Here is a 17,904-nt window from a genome sequence, read left to right as displayed (position 1 = left end):
TCCTGTGAAGTCATCGTTTGATTGACACCTGTCAGCCTGTTTAGCCGTCTGCTTGGTTTTGGTGTCGAGGAATCTGATTGGTACTTTTCTCGTAGGCTGCGTTCACGCTGCAGGCGAAAGCATCAAATCTGACTTTTGTGACCCTGTGCGACCCATCTATCCGATCATGGTGTGACAGTGTGAACGGCACAAATCCGATATCTTCAAATCCGATCTGGGTCACTTTCGTACGTGGTCCTGAGTCCGACACATATCTGATGTTTTAGAAAGCTGCTGTTTGATGGTCATGTAGCATTAAATCTGTCTTTTATGTCACTGACACAAGACAGACGCCGATTATCAGCGCCGGAGAAGACATGGCGAACGCTTCCTGGCCATCCAGTGAAACTGCTGGGAAGACAACGTTGGAGAAACAACAGCAATAAGGATCATCGTTTGGCCAAATGTAAATAAAACAACTTTACAACTTAAAGGAAAATTGGGAAACGGAATGTCGGAAACAAGTCTTTACATTAAGGCCATTAGTCACACATACTGTTTGGTCTGGGTCTAAACAGAGCGCGTTGTGTGTGGCGTCTTCTTTTGCGCATGCGGGCGCTCTGAGCGTTCACACTAGAGCACGTTTGCTGTCGCATTTTATTTGTAGTGTGAACGAGCAGACAAAAAAATCAGATTTGGTCAAAAAATCTGAACTGAGCATCAAGACCTGCAGAGTGAACGCAGCCTGAGGGCTGTGAGGTAACACCTTCCTGTTGAAGCTGATGAAACCACCTGATTGGTCAGACAGACTGAGGTGGAGGGGGCTGATGACGGTTTTCAGAAGATTGCAGCAGCACCGAATCTGATCGATGGCGGCAATGGCGAATTCCAGTGACGGCGGAAAGAATGACCGCGCTGGCCAGCAGAGCGGCGCCGCTGAGGAAGAAAGTGGCTGTGTAACTTCCTGTAACATCAACCAGCCAGCCTGCAGAAAGAGAAGAAGAGTTTCAGGTGTGACATCATCAGCAGGCGATGTCAGAGTGATGTCATCAGATTTCAAATATCCAATGACGTTTGTGAGGACAATTAGACGCACGGTCTTTGAACACATATTTAAAATTTAAGTGGATTTAAAGTTTTTTCTCTTTTAAATATGGATGAAGCAGGAGGGTGGAGCTGTTTCCCTCACCTCCAATGGGCGGGCTGACCAGGTAAGGTATGGCGTGGAGGAAGTAGACAACGCCCAGAGCTGAGGACAGATACGTAGTTCCGACCACATCAGACGTCACCACTGGGATCAGAGCCACGTAGGCGCCGTCGAAGTAGCCGTAGAGCACGGCAAAGGGCACGAGGAGCGGGAACGAACAAAGTAATGGCGTGAAGAGGCAGCAGAGACCCTCCATCCCGACCGAGAAGACGTAACAGGCCAGGCGGTGCGGCTTCAAACACCTGAGAGACAAACAGGACGCCCGACGGCATCAGCACTCAAATGTCAGCCATGTTTGTGTGAAATGTCCCTTTAAAAAGAAAGCGTTCTGCTGCAAAGTCGAGTGGGCGTCTCCATCGCTATCACCTGCAAACATCGTGACGCTCGCTGTGATGCTGAAGTCACGCCTGCACGAGCTCGAAGGCGCCGAGCAGCACCAATAAAGGTCAAAATCCTAAACACAGAGCGACACGCCGGACGTGTGCTTTGAATTCTCGCAAACTGTATCAAAGATGAAGTAAAGTCTAACATGGAGGAGACGACTCGCAGCTTGGGTCAGGTAAATGGACTGATTCTCATTTAACACTTTTCTACTCACGCGGAGTACTCGGAGCGCTCAAGCACCCAATCACTGCCATTCTCACAAGCACTTTCTAACTACATCCACACTCCTGAGAGCAACCTGGGGTCAGTATCTTGCCCAAGAATACTTGGCATGCCAGGGATCGAACCACCGACCTTCTGATCGGTGACCTGCTCTACCTCCTGAGCTACAGGAACCCCAAAGCACCTAGTTGAAGCACCTTTGGCAGCAGGTACAGCCTCAGGTCTTTAAGCGTCACGTGTGGACAGAGTTCATCCTCCACCAGGACAATGACCTGGTGGAGGATGAACCTTCACCCTAGTCTGAGGTCCAGAGCAGTGGAAGCAGGAAGCACCTGCGCTGAGCCCTGAGAGTCACAGGAAGGCTAATAAACGCGCTCGCGCTCGCTGTGGGTGTCGAATGTTCCCCTCTGGAACGAGGCTGTAACGTGTGGAACAGGCCAGCGTCAGTGTTCGTCCTCGCGCACACTCGCCTTACCTTCTGTCCGTCAGCCAGCCGAAGGTGATGTTCCCCACGATGTCGATGACCCCCAGGATGGACATGAGGAAGGCGGCGTGCTGGTGGCTGATGCCGGCACTCAGGGCGTAGGGCACCAGGTAAACGAAGGGGAGGCTGCAGCCGCTGGCCAGAAACAGGAAGGACACGGCCAGACCCAGAAAGTCAGGCAGCAGCAGGAAGCGGTACTCCCCACAGGACAGGAGGCGCCACATCCTCCTCAGCCTGGGGGCGGAGCTTTCAGGTGGAGGAGGCGGAGCTAGGAGGTCCACAGAGTCTTTGGGAGGTTTCTCCACGTCCTGCTGTGAGATGTCACCTGCACCAGAACGCACAGGTGAGTCTGATTCTGATTGGCCCGCTGAGGGAACATGTGATTGATGAGAACACCTACCACACTGCTCCTCCTGCAGTGCTATTGGTCGGAGCAGCGCTCCACAGACGCACAGGTTTGCAACGAAGGCGCTGAGGACGAGCAGTGCCCCCCTCCACGAGTACAACTCGATGAGCATCTGCACCACCGGAGCCAGCACGAAGGTCCCGATCCCGCTGCCCGACATGGCGACACCGTACGCCAGCGCCTTCCTCCGCTGGAAGTAACAGCCCACCAGGGCGATGGCGGGGGTGTAGCAGAGGGCGAAGCCCAGACCTGCGGACAGATTTTACGTGTCAGCATGATAAAGAGCACGCCGCTGTAAGAAGGGGAGGACATGTCTGAGTCTGACCTGTCAGGATCCCGGCGCTGAAGTAAAGCATCTCCAGGCTGGTGGCGAAGGAGCTGAGCAGGAGGCCGCAGGAGGCCAGAAGGCCCCCCGCCACCACCGCCGCCCGGCCGGAGCAGCGGCTCCCCACCAGGCTGCCGACGGGAGCTGCACATACAGACACGCTCAGCCTCACGTGACCACAAGAACCACTCTGTGATGTCTGATTGGCGGTACTCACCACACAGCATGGTGCTGCAGTCCAGCAGGCTGTGGATCCAGGCGGTGGCGGCGTAGTCGGCCCCGAAGTGAGCCTGGAACTCCACGAAGAAGATGGAGACACACCTGCAGACACAAGAGAGGGTTAACACTGCCCCACGTTTCACGCTCGGCTGCAAAGACACACCATGACTGTCCCTGAAAAAAGTTTCAGTGCACTACAGTACCCATCATTCTTTGCTGCTGCTCAGATTTAAATAGAATTCCTTCATCTTTTGCAGTCAGCTGACTTTGTAAGTAAGTTTATTTATTAAGCGCTTTTCACAGACAGGCAGTCAAAGCGCTGCACACAAAGATTTGTAGCTCACTGATTGGATGTTTGTTGCTTAACTGCATCTTGGGAATTGTAGTTCTCCCCCCAAAACAGACTGTACATAAAGATGGACGTAAAGTTAAGTCTTCAACGTGCATTCTCCCTAATGCTGATTAGAGTCAGAACAGGAAGTAGGGAGGGTTTAAGGCGGCACTTCCTGTAAACAAAGCATAGTCAGGGCAGGCGTGCGTGTGTGTGTTATGTAATGTGTGCCAGTCACACATAACTTCAGGATTAATGTGTTGTTGTATAACTGCAGTGAGAAACATGGGGGACGGGCCTGCTCTCTCGCCTCACTGTGAGGACATAACACACACACAGACGCACAAACACACTCTTTCACAGCGAGCTGATGGAGGGGAGGCGGAGCTTTGAACACATGTTTCTGAGAAGTTTTCCAGCTGCAGCAGCAGTCGCGCCGGTCTCCGGTCGGAGCAGAAAATGTGGGTCAAAGGTCACAGGAGGAGGCCGCGTGTCTCTGTGTTTAACCCATTCAGCCCCGGGGGCCAGGCCGCAGCAGGGCGGACCCGGCGCCTCCGGTAAACTTCCTGTTTGGAGGAAAGGAATAGCATAGACGATCCGGTCACTGCGGGCACCGAGGATTCCTCCGTCAGACGCGTCCACCTGGGAAGCACAGCTGAGTGTCACTAATCACTGGATGGAAGCAGGTTTCCTTTGGCTGACAGCAGTGTCAGGGCGTTTCTGAAATGTCAACCGCTCTGCCATCCTCAGGGGGCGGAGTCTTTAACGACAACATCACAGATGCTGCTGGTGGTGCAGCGGTGCAGGTGTTTGGTGTAGGAGGTGTGGGGCTGTAAATCCCCCGAGCGCAGAGCGAGCAGCAGAGCTCCAGAGTCTTTGAGCTGCACGTGTCCTTCACATACAAAGACGCTCTCCTGCTGGAGAGCTCTGCTTTTAGCTTGGAACGACGTTCTGAGGGTAGAAGGTGAGCAAACACCGGCGAGGCTGTTCGGAGACGATCTCAGAGGGAAAACCGGTCACGCAGCTTACTCCTTACGAGGAAAAAGTAATCTGAGTACTAAGATTAACTGAACCTGAAACAAGCAGCCTGCACGCACTGTGGAGCCAATGCCAGCTCAGCCTCCCCCACCCATTAAAACCAGTTCACCCCGACACACAGCCCCATCTCCCAGTGAGACCAGCTACACGCACACACATAATTAGATGTTGACTGCTCTCAGATCAGTGTCACGTGCTGAGAAACGGTGTGTTTTTGAATCTGTGTGTTCTGGTTTCTGCCTGGTCTGACTGGTGCTCTGCAGGCCTGCGGCAAACATGCTTACATGCTGCTGGTTTGGTTACTCTGTAACCACATAACATAACATATTCTTAAATATTTTATTAATAATCTTAATCTGCAGAATAACGAGGAACTACAGTGTAAAATAGTGCACACCCCATGCCCCCCTGTAGACACACCCCTGTATGTGCTGAAAATACCTGTGAGGTGTTTTTACTGTTATTATTCCCCGACCTGCAGAGTGTAATACTTCATCATAAACACGTAGCACTAGCTGGTGTGATGGTACTTACAGTGCTTTTTTACTCAGTCTCAATTTTCACACACTTCATTCAAACGAGATGTCCCACCGATGACCCACTCTAACAAACAAGCCACAGGTGCCCAATATAATTATAAGTTACTTCTACTGAGCATGCTCCTAATGCAGGGCGTTCAGACTGATGGTGTGGATGTGATGGTGAATGAGGCGGAGCAGAAGTCGCATCTTTTTGTGCAGAAGGATGAATTCTGTAGACCTCGTCAGGCATGTTTGAGGCTCATACTCTTTAAAACTTTGGATGCTAAGTACCAGCAACAAACACCATCCACAAACCTGCAGCAGCTCTCTGTGCGCTCTCACTTCTGTGCAGAATTGTGAATCAGTGATTCTGAGAGGCGGTTGAACTCTGGCCCACACATCCTCTGGCTAAGTGCTGAACTCCACCCAGCTTCACGCTAGGGCTGGGCGATATGACCTAAAATCCATATCGCGGTATAATTTGAAGCACGTGCGGTAACGATATATATCGCGATATATTCTTTTCTTCTGTATAACGTATTTTCCACACTTAAAATCCTTTAATGTTCTCAAAAATCGAGAGTGTGCCTTATGTATGACTTCTGGTTGTGCTTACTGACCTCGAACCGATTTTGGCTGCAGAATCTGTTAAAAATGTTTTGATAGATGGTCAGAGCATTACGGCTGCCGTGGTGAGGAGCTTCGCGGAGTAATCTGGGTCCTAAACTCCGCCCGCTTCAGGTCCCAAAGTCAAACGAACACTGAGAGTTAAAAACTAAATTCTTTCATCTTTAATTAAATCATCAGCGTTGCTGCTTTACCAGGTGTAACAATTAAGTTTAACATCCAGGCATCCATGAAAACAGAAGTTATTAAATTTAACGGAGTTAGAAGTTAACAGGAAGTTGGCTCGCTAGTTTCCACCTAAACATGACATAGCATGTTCTGACTGAGAGATTTTTGAAACTAAGTAAAAGGTACAGCTCTGCTGTCACTTCCAACATAAATGAAGACAGAAAACTAAACAGCAGTGGGCCAAACTTCACGGGCCAAAGTTCAGTCAGGAGAACAACTGAGATTATTCATCCACAATACGAGGTTAGTTATTGATATACGGCAACAACATGGGAACAGAGCAGCTGCGAGAGGATTCAACATTAATGAATCAATGTTACGGAAGCGCAGTTTTTGGCTTTCCCCATATTTCAAAAGTGCTTCATCTCTTTGCTATGACTGTCACCCGCCATAATTTGCAGATGATAATGGTTTTAGCCGCTGCGACGCTTTCGACTAAAACAGGCGCAGCTTGATGACATCATCAACATGCGCTATCGTGATATAGTCAAAATCTCTGTCGTTGGCCAAATTTTATATCGTTTCTATCATATATTGTTTATATCGCCCACCCCTACTTCACGCCACCCAGCTTCAGGCCTCAGACGCTTTTTCACACGCAGCCACGTCACTAATTAATTAGGGATGGGTATCGTTTAGGTTTTATCCGATACCGGTGCCAAACCGGTACTTTTGAAACGGTGCCGGTGCTCAGACGGTGCTCAAACCGGTGCTTAAAGAATGGAGAACACAAAATTGGTCCAAAAACCTCTCATGTTCAGCTGGTTTTTGTAAAAAGATAACAATGTTAGCCTTTTCTGCAGCTGTGGGGCATATATGGCATCACTCTTGGCTGGAAGCAGTGCTTAATCAATGGAAAAAACACAAACTTTGTCCAAAAACCTCTCATGTTTAGCTGTTTCCCACTTTTTCTTTGGTCATTTTAGCCTTTTTGGCCAGGGTGAAGGGAGTATCTGCCATCAAACAAGAAGACAGCCGCATGTAGCTATGATGATGTTTGCTAGTTCACCTTACGTGCATTAATGTAATAACGTGGTTAGCCTACTCAACATAAATTACACACGAACAACATTAAGCTGCTCACGCAGAGAAGAACGGCTGCTGCTGCATCATCATCCTCATCATTTCTGCTACACTGGCAGGGCTAGGTGCCAGGACTCTACTCTTCGGGTTTTTGGGGATATTGCTAACTCCGGGTCCGATAACAGGCACCACACCCGCAGTAGATGTGCTCATGAGGTCTCGCAGCAAGCTATCAAATACGGCGCATTTCTCGGCTTTTAAGAAAATGCTATACGTCTCCAGGTGTTTCATCAGATTTGAGGTGTTACCTCCTTTGACAGTATCACAGTATCAGCTTAAAGCACTTGTTGCTGCTGAGTTTGCATCTTTTGCTGTGAAGTACAGCCAGACTTCACCTTGGGCATTTTTAATCTGTAGCTCTGCTCTAAAAGAACGTACATGCCTGGGCCCGCCTACTATCCTTGCAAAGGTAAAATGATTGGCTAGAATTCAAAGTGTATGACATCTCAGGGAAAAAAAAGAAATGTGCGCTGCTTTTCGGTCTGGTTACTACCGTTTATGTCAGAACCGGTGCCATCATGGCACCGGACACCGGTACCCATCCCTATAATTAACCTCAGTAATTGGCAGATGTTTCTCCAGCAGGTTTTTTTAAAAGTAGTACACAATGTTCCTTTTTTGTTGCATGTGTAACAAAGAGAAACATGCTGCTGTGTCACAGTGAGAAGACTGGTTTTAATTTTAGGGCAGATCTCTGGACCGTCTTCTGTTGAATGGTTAAAGGCTGTTTGGCATTCGCTCTAATTGGCCTGATGTCCTCGTTACTGAGTCATGTCACAGGAATGTTGTCTGTCTTTGATTCTTCTTTCACTGAAGATTTTGTCTCTGAAAATGTTTTGATCTCTTTAAACATGTCCACATACACACTCAGGTGCCTCTTTAAAGGTGTATCAGGGCCATAATGAACCCAAAGTGACCTCAAAATGCAAAACAACAGAAGCGATTCTTGCCCGTCTCTTTTATGTTTGCACAAATCAGTAAACTCTGATATAACAGCCAGTCTAACAGACACCATCATCTGTAGCTACACTAACACGGCTGTGTGCAGTGTTGGTGTGGACGTCCACGATCCCTCACTCTGTGCACCAAGACTGCAAGGGTCCTCACACAGCTATAAAGACCAGTATATGGATGTGCGTGTGTGCGTTACCTGGTCACTGCACGTGTGCACACCGTCACCATGAAGCAGCATCCAACAATCACCCACCCCCACCCGCCATCCGGCGGCGCCTCCCGGCTGTCCCGCTGCTTTCCAGCAGCCATCGCTGCAGCTTCACCACGGTGGCTGATCCTGGAGCTTCTGGTGCAAACCTGAAGCTGGTCAGCTGCTTCACAACAACAAAAACAAAGGTAAAAGTGTGGCTTGGACCGCAGGTGATCAGGTATCCAGGGGCACTCAGCCCTCCCCCAATGAGGGGTGGAGATCGGCCAGGTGAAGCTGGGTGGCAGAAGGACAGAAGAAGGAAAGGAAGACGCTCAGATTGTCTCCAGCAGATTAAAAGTCTCCTTCAACTTCCTCTGAGTCGAACCCAGTAGAGTCCCAGTGGAGTGACAGTGAAGTCCCGCCACCCTAATTCTGTCTGTGGGTCTAAAAGTTCCTGCGGTCAATGAGTGACACCCCCCCACCCCCACCCCCCCTCAATCATTAACCACACTGTGTGAACGCTGAGGCCCCCAGCCCGGACCTGATGAGGGCAGAGTCAGCAAAGAGTACTGCTGCGAAGGGAGCGCTTAGTTCTCCACACCCTACCTCCCCCCAGGGCCAGGGGTGGGTGGGGCTGACTGAAGGGAGGATGTCTCAGGTGTCGGGTGACGCAAACAAGCATTTCCAGTCAGACAGACCAGAGAGACCACAGTGTGTTCCACGGCAACCAGTGTGTGTCACACCCGAGGGGTGTGCTATACACCAGGACCAGAACAAAGACTGGGACCAGAACCAGAACAAAGACTGGGACCACGTCCAAACTTTAAAGGAAAATGTAGAGATCTGAGACAGACACGACCGTCTGCGGTGTTCTTTAATAGAGCATGAAGGTTGAATAAAAACAGTATTTTCACCATTTTTGTGACTAAGACACATTGAAATGAAAACAATGGCCTGCTGGACTCTGTGTGGTTTTTTAAAGTCCTCCGATATTTCTGTCTGTCTCAAATTTCAGATTCTTTCTTTTTTCATGATAAATAAGATCAAACAAATTTAAAGGCTTTTATATTTAATATAAATTTAATATAAATATTTATTATAAATAATATAACTCTTCAAAAACCGGCAGATCTGAGACAGAAGGACCGAAATGTGTTTGATGAGAAACTGAATGTGTCGTGATAATCAAATGTACAAAGTTCATTAATTCAATGGTTTCCACACGAATAACATTTCAGACAACAGCAAATGTTCTGGTGTGTTTAGTGTTATCACTCTGAGACAGATGGCCAGCAGGTGGAGCCCTCCACCAATTAGCACGCTGAGTGTGATCACCTGTGAAACACCTGGTGCATGAGCCATGTGTGCAGCATCAGACCTGCGTCACCAAGCTTGGAGTGAAAGTTGACACAGCTGATGCAGGTAATGATGCAGGTTATGTCGGTGTGATCAGGCCTCACTGTGACGCTTACAGATGGCCCAGGATGCTGCTGGTCGCCTGCTGACAGGGACAAACACTTGTTGCTTGTTTATCTTAGAGTTCATCTAAAAATGTTATGTTTGCTTTTAAAGATTCGAATGGTCGAGCTCCTACGTACCTGGCAGGCCTTCTGCACCTGCGCACTCCACAGAGGTCTCTCAGACCGCAGTCACTCCTCGCTGTCCCCATGTGGAGACTGAAACACGGGGGTCGAGCTTTCGCTGTTGTGGCCCCCAGATTGTGGAATAAGCTGCCCCTCTACATTAGGCTTTTCTCCAGATTATGCTCCTAGTTCATTTTAATCTTCTTTCTTTATTCATTAATTATTCATTTTATTGTTATTTAATTTTCTTTGTCTGTTTAATGTATGTTACTGTGTTTTACTGGAAAGAACTTTGTGCTTCGATTTTATAAATAAGTTGGATTGGATGTGTGCAAACTGCAAAGACAGCTCACATCTGGATCCGTGTGCATTTGTACACGTGTGTCTGCACTTTACTGCAAACTGTGTACGCACAAAAGGAACGTGTTTTCCTGGATAACGTCAGTGTCTGCTGCTCTTTCTCTTTCTCAGTCAGAGCTGTAAAGAAATAAAGAGGACCGGCCTCCACCTTCGCTGGAGGATGTGAGCTGGGGTGTTGTGATCCGGCTTTCCAGGTTTAGATCAGTGATTCAGTCAGCTCACGATAAGGCTGAAGGATAAACACGAGTTAGAAAAACTGGGCCAAGTTCAAAACGTGACATTTCCACAGACACGTGCCGGCTGTGTCTGATTACAAGCAGTTCAATAAAACCCTAAAACCTGCTCCTCTGTGTGGATACTGCAGCGACTCGGCCCTTTGGACGCCTTACTGCTGGTCGTGTGGCTCCTCCTCAGTTAATGTTAACAGTGTCAGGCCTCCTGCTGTGAAAGAGCCAGAGCCATCATCGCTATCCTTTTACTTTGTCATGCTGTTTGGACCGTGCACAACCACATTTCAGTGACTGATTAACAACGCGTGGGCTGCAGGGTTGTGCAGTGTCGTGTATACAGACATATTATTGGAGCAGTTTGAGCCCTTTGACTGTTAGTTGTGTATAAATGTGTGTGTCCAAAAGCTGCTGCATCCTGTTTGAGTGAGGTTAAAGGTCAAAGGGTTTAAGGACAGGTTCGTCCCACCACTGCAAACGTTCCCGGTGTCTCCGGTGAATGACCAGACATGACCGTGGTTTTGTCCTGATCCGGTTTCTTTTGTGACTCCACTGATAAAATGAAGGGAATCCTGAGAAGGATGAACAAAAGTCCGCTGGTCTGAGATCAGCTGATTCATCACAATGCGATGATTCGTGTCTGTGGCAGGTTCACCCAGCGCGGCGGTGCTACCCTGCAGCGGCCATGAATGCTGTTGCTAATAAAATCACACTTGGATGGATGGAGGGGTTAATTGGCTGGTCTACCTTAAAGTTCACGTTATCCAGGTAACTGTAACAAGCAAAGATAAGTAACTAATGATGCGTGACAGGAGAGTGAGCCAGCTAGCATGTACCTGCTCACAGTAGCTTTACACGGCCAAGGTTTTATCTCGAGGGTTAACTGTTCTCAGTCTAGTCTGAGTAACGAGCACCAAACTGTCCTCCATGTTGGACATCGGCTCCTGCAGCACATCCACCCGCACACTTTACACGACTTTAATGTCTTACTGGCAGCTCTGACCTTTGAACTTTGTTCAGACAATACAGATTATGATTTTACAGCTTCACAGAAGGAAGAAGATGTTTTTCCTGTGAAATAATTTGATCGTGTTTGTTTCCTGGTGTTTCCACAATTCAGACTATAAAAACAGAGAAAAGCAGCAGAAACTCAGGATCTGAATCAAATCTGAAGACCTGAAGATGAGACACGTCGTAGTTTTACTGGGTGAGTTTTCTGCTCTGCACTGATGATAAACCTGTTAAAAACAATCTTTAGATTTTCCACATGCATGCCCGATAATGATGACGGTGTTTAAAAACTATTTTGTTTTTTTGTTTTTTCTTTTTTTTTTTATTTAAAGTTTTGTAATTATGACAGTCATCCACATGAAAAAAAGAAAAACAGTAAAAAAACCAAACAAACAGCTCATGATCATCGCTTCACCCTTATGGTGTGTTTAGACCAAACACAAATCCCTCTTTTCCCATGATTACATATAAAGATACAAAATTTGAGCCTCAGTCATCTTTATCGACCACCAGCCCTGTATCATTCAGCTTTGATATGAAAACAGAAGACAATAGGAAGGGAAAAGTTTGTAAAATCAGAATTCATTATATATCTCACAATTGTTCATTTCTGTGCATATTGTACCTTCTTATTTTCCTTTGGCTTTGCTAAAAAATAACGTCTTATTGCAGATTATATTCTGCCACTGAGAACCTCATAAGCTCTTTTTTAAAAAGGTACTTTAATTTAGCAATACACACAAACAAACAAACAAAAAAAAGAAAACAACCAAACAAACAAAGATACTACGCACTAACAATAACATAATGGCACAATGAAACCCGCAGATCTGCTCGGTCTGGGGGAGCTCCCCTCCACCTCTTTACAGGTCCCATGTCGTTAGGTTTTTACTATTGTCCACTCAGCACTTTACAGTCCATCCCTGATCACATTCAGAAGGGTATTTCCAGTCTCTTTTATAAACTACCTTAAAAAAACAAAAAGTTTAAAAACTATTTTCATTGTTACAAACATAAACTTACCTTTGTGGTGTTACGGGGACCTGCTCATAAGGACTCACTGAGGACAGGGAGACTCGTCAGGTCCCCACAACGCAAACATCAAACTTTCCTCGAGGTTTTGGGATTATTCAGAAATGTCATAAACTTTTATCTGTAATTGTTTGAAGATCTGAGTTTATTTTTTAACTTTGCATTTGAATAATAAGGGAATAAAATGATTAAATTTAGTAACGTAATGATATGAACCGTTACAAATTAATTAACTTAAAAATCTTAATTAACGTTAAACTTTAGAATAAAAGAGAAAATCTGAAGACTTTTGTCCTAAACTGAGTTTAACTACTTAAAGACCATCTTTTAGTGTTTTAACTTATATGAAAATATTTGGTCTGAATAAATATGCAATAATTCTGGTTATTTATTTTCTCCTAACTGAAAACCCAAGGCTGTGTCCATAAAAGTCTAAATCTGTGTGTGTCCAGCTGTTTTGTGGGTGTGTGACGGCGTTAAGTTCGGTCAGCTGTGCAGCAGTAACCCGAGCAACAGCCGGAGGACGTCGGACAGATGGGGACAGGGACAGTACGGAGCCGGACGGTACTCAGAGATCACGTTTTTGTTGTAAGGCTGGTGTGGACGATGTGGCACAGCTGCTCACAGCTGGATGTCTGCTGGTTACAGGGGGACCAGACTCCACCAAGGGGTGGACATCAAGTGCAGCGACGGCGCCGCTGTCTACGCTCCGTTTGACGTGACTCTTAACGGGAAACTGACCGTCTACACCGACCCCAGTAAGGCAGCCATCAACGAGGGCATCAACCTGTCAGGACAGGGTGGGTCATCACGCGCAGCCAGCACTAACAGAGTTACTGATCCTGGTACTGATTCACTGATCGAGGCGTTGCGTTTGCGTCCTGCAGGTCTTTGTTTCAAGCTGTTCTACGTGAGGCCGGACCGAACCTCAGGAACGGTGAGGAAGGGGCAGAGGATCGGCACCATGCTGCCCATGCAGAGCGTTTATCTGGGAATCACCTCACACATCCACGTCCAGATGTGCGACAAGAGCGACCCCACACCATACTTCTGATCTCCTCACCGAGGACCTGATCCAACAAACCAGGACGTCTCGCAGCTTTTTTCTGCTTCCCTGTCTTTGTCATGGGGCGATTGTGGCTCAAGAGTTGGGAGTTCGCCTTGTAATTGGAAGGTTGCCGGTTCGAGCCCCGGCTTGGACAGTCTCGGTCGTTGTGTCCTTGGGCAAGACACTTCACCCGTTGCCTACTGGTGGTGGTCAGAGGGCCCGGTGGCGCCAGTGTTCGGCAGCCTCGCCTCTGTCAGTGCGCCCCAGGGTGGCTGTGGCTACATGTAGCTGCCATCACCAGTGTGTGAATGTGTGTGAATGGGTGGATGACTGGATATGTAAAGCGCTTTGGGGTCCTTAGGGACTAGTAAAGCGCTATATAAATACAGGACATTTACCATCTTTGCTTTTTTATTGAGTGAAAGAAAAATGAGTGCTGCTGTGTTTTTAAACTGAGAATACGAACAAGTTGACACGTTTGATCAGAATCACATAATAAACTGAACAATAAAGTAAATAAAATTTCACTTTACTTTGTGTTGTATAATAATAAACAGAGTAACTGGGGTCAGAGACAATCATCAGTGTCCAACGTTCTCAACTAAAATTGTATTGAAGATTAAAGTTTGTATTATTGAGACTGTGCAGCTGTCAGTAGCCTGATATTGTAAAACCTGGTGCATGACTCCACCCACCAACCGCCCTGACGGTAGAACTGCACGACGAATTACAGGCCAAAGCCGTGAAAACAGTCAAGAGAAAAATGTCGTAAAATCTCTGTGCTTTGTATCCAAGTTCTTATTATTCATCCTGACTCTTCATTAAAGAGCTGAGGGAGCAGCTGGTCCACCACAGGTCTGTTGCACGGCGCCCTCTGCTGGCCAGTCGCTGCCATTACAACCGACTTCAGCTTCTCAGACACATGAAGGAAGAGCTCAGCTGTAAAGACATCTTATCTTAATGACCTTGTAGTACCATATCATCCTATTAGAGCACTTCGCTCTCGCTCTGCAGGCCTACTTGTTGTTCCTAGAGTATTTAAAAGTAGAATGGGAGGCAGAGCCTTCAGTTTTCAGGCCCCTCTTCTGTGGATGGATCCACAGCCGTGCATCATTATAGCCCCGTGTCCATTAGTACCTACTCGGCTCGACTCAGAGAATCCAGTGACATCATTAGTATGCAACACGACAACAACAAAGGTGGACGTTGAGGCGATGATGTACCTGCTGCTCAGTCTGTGGCTTTTCGTCTCACTCGGGGACCACAGTTTTGTTTTTAGAGACATTTCCCTCGTTGTCGGGTTCCAAAAATGGCAGTTTTCATTTTCCTGAATGAGAAGCTCTCACAACTCATCGAGTGACGCCACTGACCAGCCAATCGGTGGCATGCAGTCGGACGACATCACATTTTGGTACCTGCTCGGATCACTTGGAACCCGGCCGAGCAGGTACTAAAATAGTAGCAGATACTGTGACCTAATGGGAAACTGTGAAAACTGTGGCAAACCGTGCCGAATCGATTCTAGTAGGTACTAATGGAAGGGGCGTATATATTCCTTTGACCTGCCTCCTTCTGCCCTCCTCCCCTTGCCTTCACAGATGGCTGCCCCACTCTGATCCCGGATCAGCTCTGGGGGTCGTGTGATTGTTGGGTTTTCTCCTGTAGAGTTTATCTTGCAGTATAATGCCCCTCCAGGTGACTGTTGTTGTCATTTGGTGCTTTATAATAAACATGAATCTGCCAGTTCTCCCTGTGCTGACTCAGTCTGCAGTTCTGCTTCTTGAAGTTTCTGTGCTTTTGTCTTCAGTTTGTTGTCCTGATTGTCCAGCCTTACTGTGTCCCTGACATTTTGCTTGATTTTGTGTGTGCAAGCTTCAAACTGCTGCAGTGCCTTTTTATTTCCTGCGTTTCTTCCCAAAACTTTAATTCATCCATGACTCCTTCCTCTGGAGTCTTGCTGTCGTCCGGCTGCTTTGGCTTAAAGCAAACGGTCTCTGTCTCTGATGTGCTTCCTGTTCACGACTGCCGATACAACACGTGGACTTCCAGAAAGTACATGAAGGTGTTTCCCACAAACATTACCAGGAATGACTTCACCTGATAACAGCGCTTTGGCGGGATGATAACTCTCACCGCGGGTGGCCCAGATTCTACAAACTGCACGTGTCAGGAAGTTTGTTTCTGGGCCAGAGGCTGGACCATCAGCCCCACGTGGTCTGCAGTCATGCACTGATCTGTTCCCTTACAGTTATCACACAGTACAAAACATTACAGATAATGTAGTGTGAAACTGAAAGTAAGGCCTGCGCCTGACAGCACACGTGTTCTGGGTGCTGTTTTTCTGTTTGTCAGTGGTTTACTTTCCACTCAGACCTTCATGTGTTTATTTGTGTTTTTCACTTTAATCCCAGTTACTGCAAACCACAACAGGTTCAGCTTTAGGAAAGAGTCTGGTGTTCCACATTCACAATACATTAATGACTACTAACCAACCAATCAATCAATCAATCAATCAATCAATCAATCAATCAACCAACCAACCAATCAACCAACCAACCAATCAATCAATCAACCAACCAACCTGCTATAATAACCTGCAGTGTCCACACACTCCCTCTTTAAGGACTCTGGTCTGAGCTGTTTGTGTCAGTAACTCAGTACTAATTCTGACTTTATGGCTGATTGTTGTAGTTTTATAGCAGCGCTCAAGGAAGTACAAACGTGTTTTTGTTGGACCGATAGAAGAAAAACACAAACATTATCTTCTGGTCTAGAACGTGTTTACAGATTGTAAAGCTCTGTGTGTGTGATCGATCATTCTGATAATTTATTCCCATGTTTCTTGCTTCTGTCCGACATACTGACAGGGTTTTGGCTGATCTGAAGGACAGTGGATATCCAGAGGCTGTGCCAATGTGCCAGAATAATTAATCTAACTCAAAGCTCAAGTTTGACAATAAGTCAGAGTCCTCAAGGACCATGTCAGAGCTAATAAGGGTTATAAATCACATACAGTCATCTTACCCAGATTGAACCACACAGAGCGGATCAGTTAATTATTAATCTTTCCACATAAAAAGCCCAGACTTGAGGTTTTTCATCAGATCGTTTCAGCAGAACGATGACGATGAAGGTGAGCTCAGAACTTCAAACATCTGAAACATTCACCAGTAATTTGATATTTGATTAGATTAAAAATCAAAATCTTCTTTTTTTATTCTTTTCTTTAAATTGTTGATCTTCACCATGTTTTCATAAAATCGGAGAACGTTGGCTCTGAGGTTGAGTTTGCACTGCTGCTGAGTGACAGTCAGAAATGCAGCAGCTCTACATGATGCTGGAATAACATGCGAATGTCTGTTCCAGCTGCTGTCAGTCCTCCTCCTGGTGCCTCTGCTGAGCAGCTGTGCTCCTCTCGTGCTCCCGCTGGACTGCAGCGACATCTACAACGAAGACAGCAGCCGACCCAGCGGCGTGTACACCATCTATCCCATCGGAGCCACGTCTGCTGTTCAGGTAAACTGGAGCTCACTGGAACTGACCTGCTGCACCTCCTGAGCTACAGCCACACCACAAATTCACCAGCTTGTCAAAATATGGGAATGTTCATAATTAAACTACATTCTAGTGAGACAATAGAGTAAAATATACTTGTTTTAGTTTAAATGTACATGAAATCTTGTTTTTTATATGAAACAAAACACATTCACATGTGCCTAATAATATGGCCAAATACGGTTCTGATAATCAAACTTCTACTTTTATTCCATAATTAATATAATAATGATAAACCACCCAGAATTAAACACTAGCTTTAGTTTGTATAATAATCCCATAATACTGCAGTAAAACAACATTACCACGTTTCACTTTGTCATATTAGTTCTTAAATATTTAAAAGTCTGCTCTGCTGTGAGAGCACTTTATCACTTTAAAACTACACATTAATTAATTCCAGTTTAGTTGTATCGGCATGGCACAAAATCCTAATAAAATCATAATCCTGACGAGGTTTGTTTTACAGCCAGAACTCTTAAACTAACGACACACTTACTTCCTGTCCCGGAACAACGCAACAGAAAATGTAACCAACACAACAGTTTTCTCTTCAAAGGGCTACAAAACAGGAATAAAATGAAAAACATCCAACAATTAAAGGTGACAAGAATAAAGACTCATTGACTCTGTGGAGTCCCAAAGAGTGACGCAGATTTAACTCTGTCTGTGAAACTGGATTTAACAAATAAGAGCTTAACTTTAACAAGTCAAGGTTAGCCTAGAGTCACACTAAAGCAGCTAAAGATGTTTGGACTAGCGATGGCACGATACCACTTTTTTATGTCCGATACTGATATGAATCCGATATAGTGTTTTTTAATCAATAAAATTGTTTTTTTTTAAATATCTTGCTGCGTTTTGTACAAGTTCAAACTCAAGTTTAAAAA

At 46.3% G+C, this 17,904-nt stretch overlaps 2 protein-coding genes and 1 long non-coding RNA gene across 7 annotated transcripts; 2 read left to right on the top strand and 1 right to left on the bottom strand.

The window, feature by feature from the left end:
• The first annotated feature begins 214 nt into the window (after positions 1-214).
• LOC120722930 (leukocyte cell-derived chemotaxin-2-like) lies at positions 215-13,480 on the top strand. The gene is made up of 6 exons (XM_040014131.1): positions 215-218; positions 560-562; positions 11,543-11,575; positions 12,864-12,975; positions 13,060-13,211; positions 13,299-13,480. Exons 3-6 carry the CDS (start codon positions 11,551-11,553, stop codon positions 13,463-13,465), a joined length of 456 nt encoding a protein of 151 aa, XP_039870065.1. The 5' UTR covers positions 215-218; positions 560-562; positions 11,543-11,550; the 3' UTR covers positions 13,466-13,480.
• Positions 354-8,695, bottom strand: slc16a12b (solute carrier family 16 member 12b). Of its 5 annotated transcripts, none has more exons than XR_005693629.1 (8): positions 8,205-8,694; positions 3,225-3,328; positions 3,008-3,151; positions 2,677-2,931; positions 2,268-2,601; positions 1,169-1,428; positions 707-964; positions 354-390 (listed from the first exon to the last, which is right to left on the bottom strand). XR_005693629.1 is itself a non-coding variant. In XM_040014088.1 (7 exons), the coding sequence occupies exons 1-7, from the start codon at positions 8,315-8,317 to the stop codon at positions 780-782; spliced, it is 1,395 nt and encodes a 464-aa protein (XP_039870022.1). In that variant the 5' UTR covers positions 8,318-8,694; the 3' UTR covers positions 355-779. The 5 variants fall into 5 exon arrangements, 3 of the variants coding, with proteins under 3 accessions (XP_039870022.1, XP_039870023.1, XP_039870024.1); XR_005693630.1 differs by having other exon boundaries at positions 369-387; XM_040014088.1 differs by having other exon boundaries at positions 355-964.
• A 2,754-nt stretch (positions 13,481-16,234) lies between the features above and the next one.
• Positions 16,235-17,699, top strand: LOC120722941. The gene is made up of 2 exons (XR_005693644.1): positions 16,235-16,592; positions 16,826-17,699. It is a non-coding gene; the product is annotated as an uncharacterized LOC120722941 (long non-coding RNA).
• The last annotated feature ends 205 nt before the right edge of the window (positions 17,700-17,904 follow it).

The sequence above is a fragment of the Simochromis diagramma genome, unplaced genomic scaffold (genome assembly GCF_900408965.1).
Source record: "Simochromis diagramma unplaced genomic scaffold, fSimDia1.1 OVJJ01000669.1, whole genome shotgun sequence".
In the NCBI taxonomy this organism is placed as follows: Eukaryota; Metazoa; Chordata; class Actinopteri; order Cichliformes; family Cichlidae; genus Simochromis; species Simochromis diagramma.
Note: the sequence above shows the minus strand (reverse complement) of the source record. Positions and strands in the feature narration are given on the sequence as shown.

What these genes read in the sequence shown, in the direction of transcription:
- LOC120722930 (XM_040014131.1), top strand. Translation starts at nt 11,551, where the DNA reads ATGAGACACGTCGTAGTTTTACTGG. An exon ending in GGACAGTACGGAGCCGGACG is followed by an intron (nt 12,976 to 13,059) that starts GTACTCAGAGAT and finishes TGCTGGTTACAG; the next exon opens with GGGGACCAGACTCCACCAAG. An exon ending in CATCAACCTGTCAGGACAGG is followed by an intron (nt 13,212 to 13,298) that starts GTGGGTCATCAC and finishes TGCGTCCTGCAG; the next exon opens with GTCTTTGTTTCAAGCTGTTC.
- slc16a12b (XM_040014088.1), bottom strand. Translation starts at nt 8,317, where the DNA reads ATGGCTGCTGGAAAGCAGCGGGACAGCCGGGAGGCGCCGCCGGATGGC. An exon ending in TGCACACGTGCAGTGACCAG is followed by an intron (nt 3,329 to 8,204) that starts GTAACGCACACA and finishes TTGTGTCTGCAG; the next exon opens with GTGTGTCTCCATCTTCTTCG. An exon ending in CAGCGCCGGGATCCTGACAG is followed by an intron (nt 2,932 to 3,007) that starts GTCAGACTCAGA and finishes ATCTGTCCGCAG; the next exon opens with GTCTGGGCTTCGCCCTCTGC.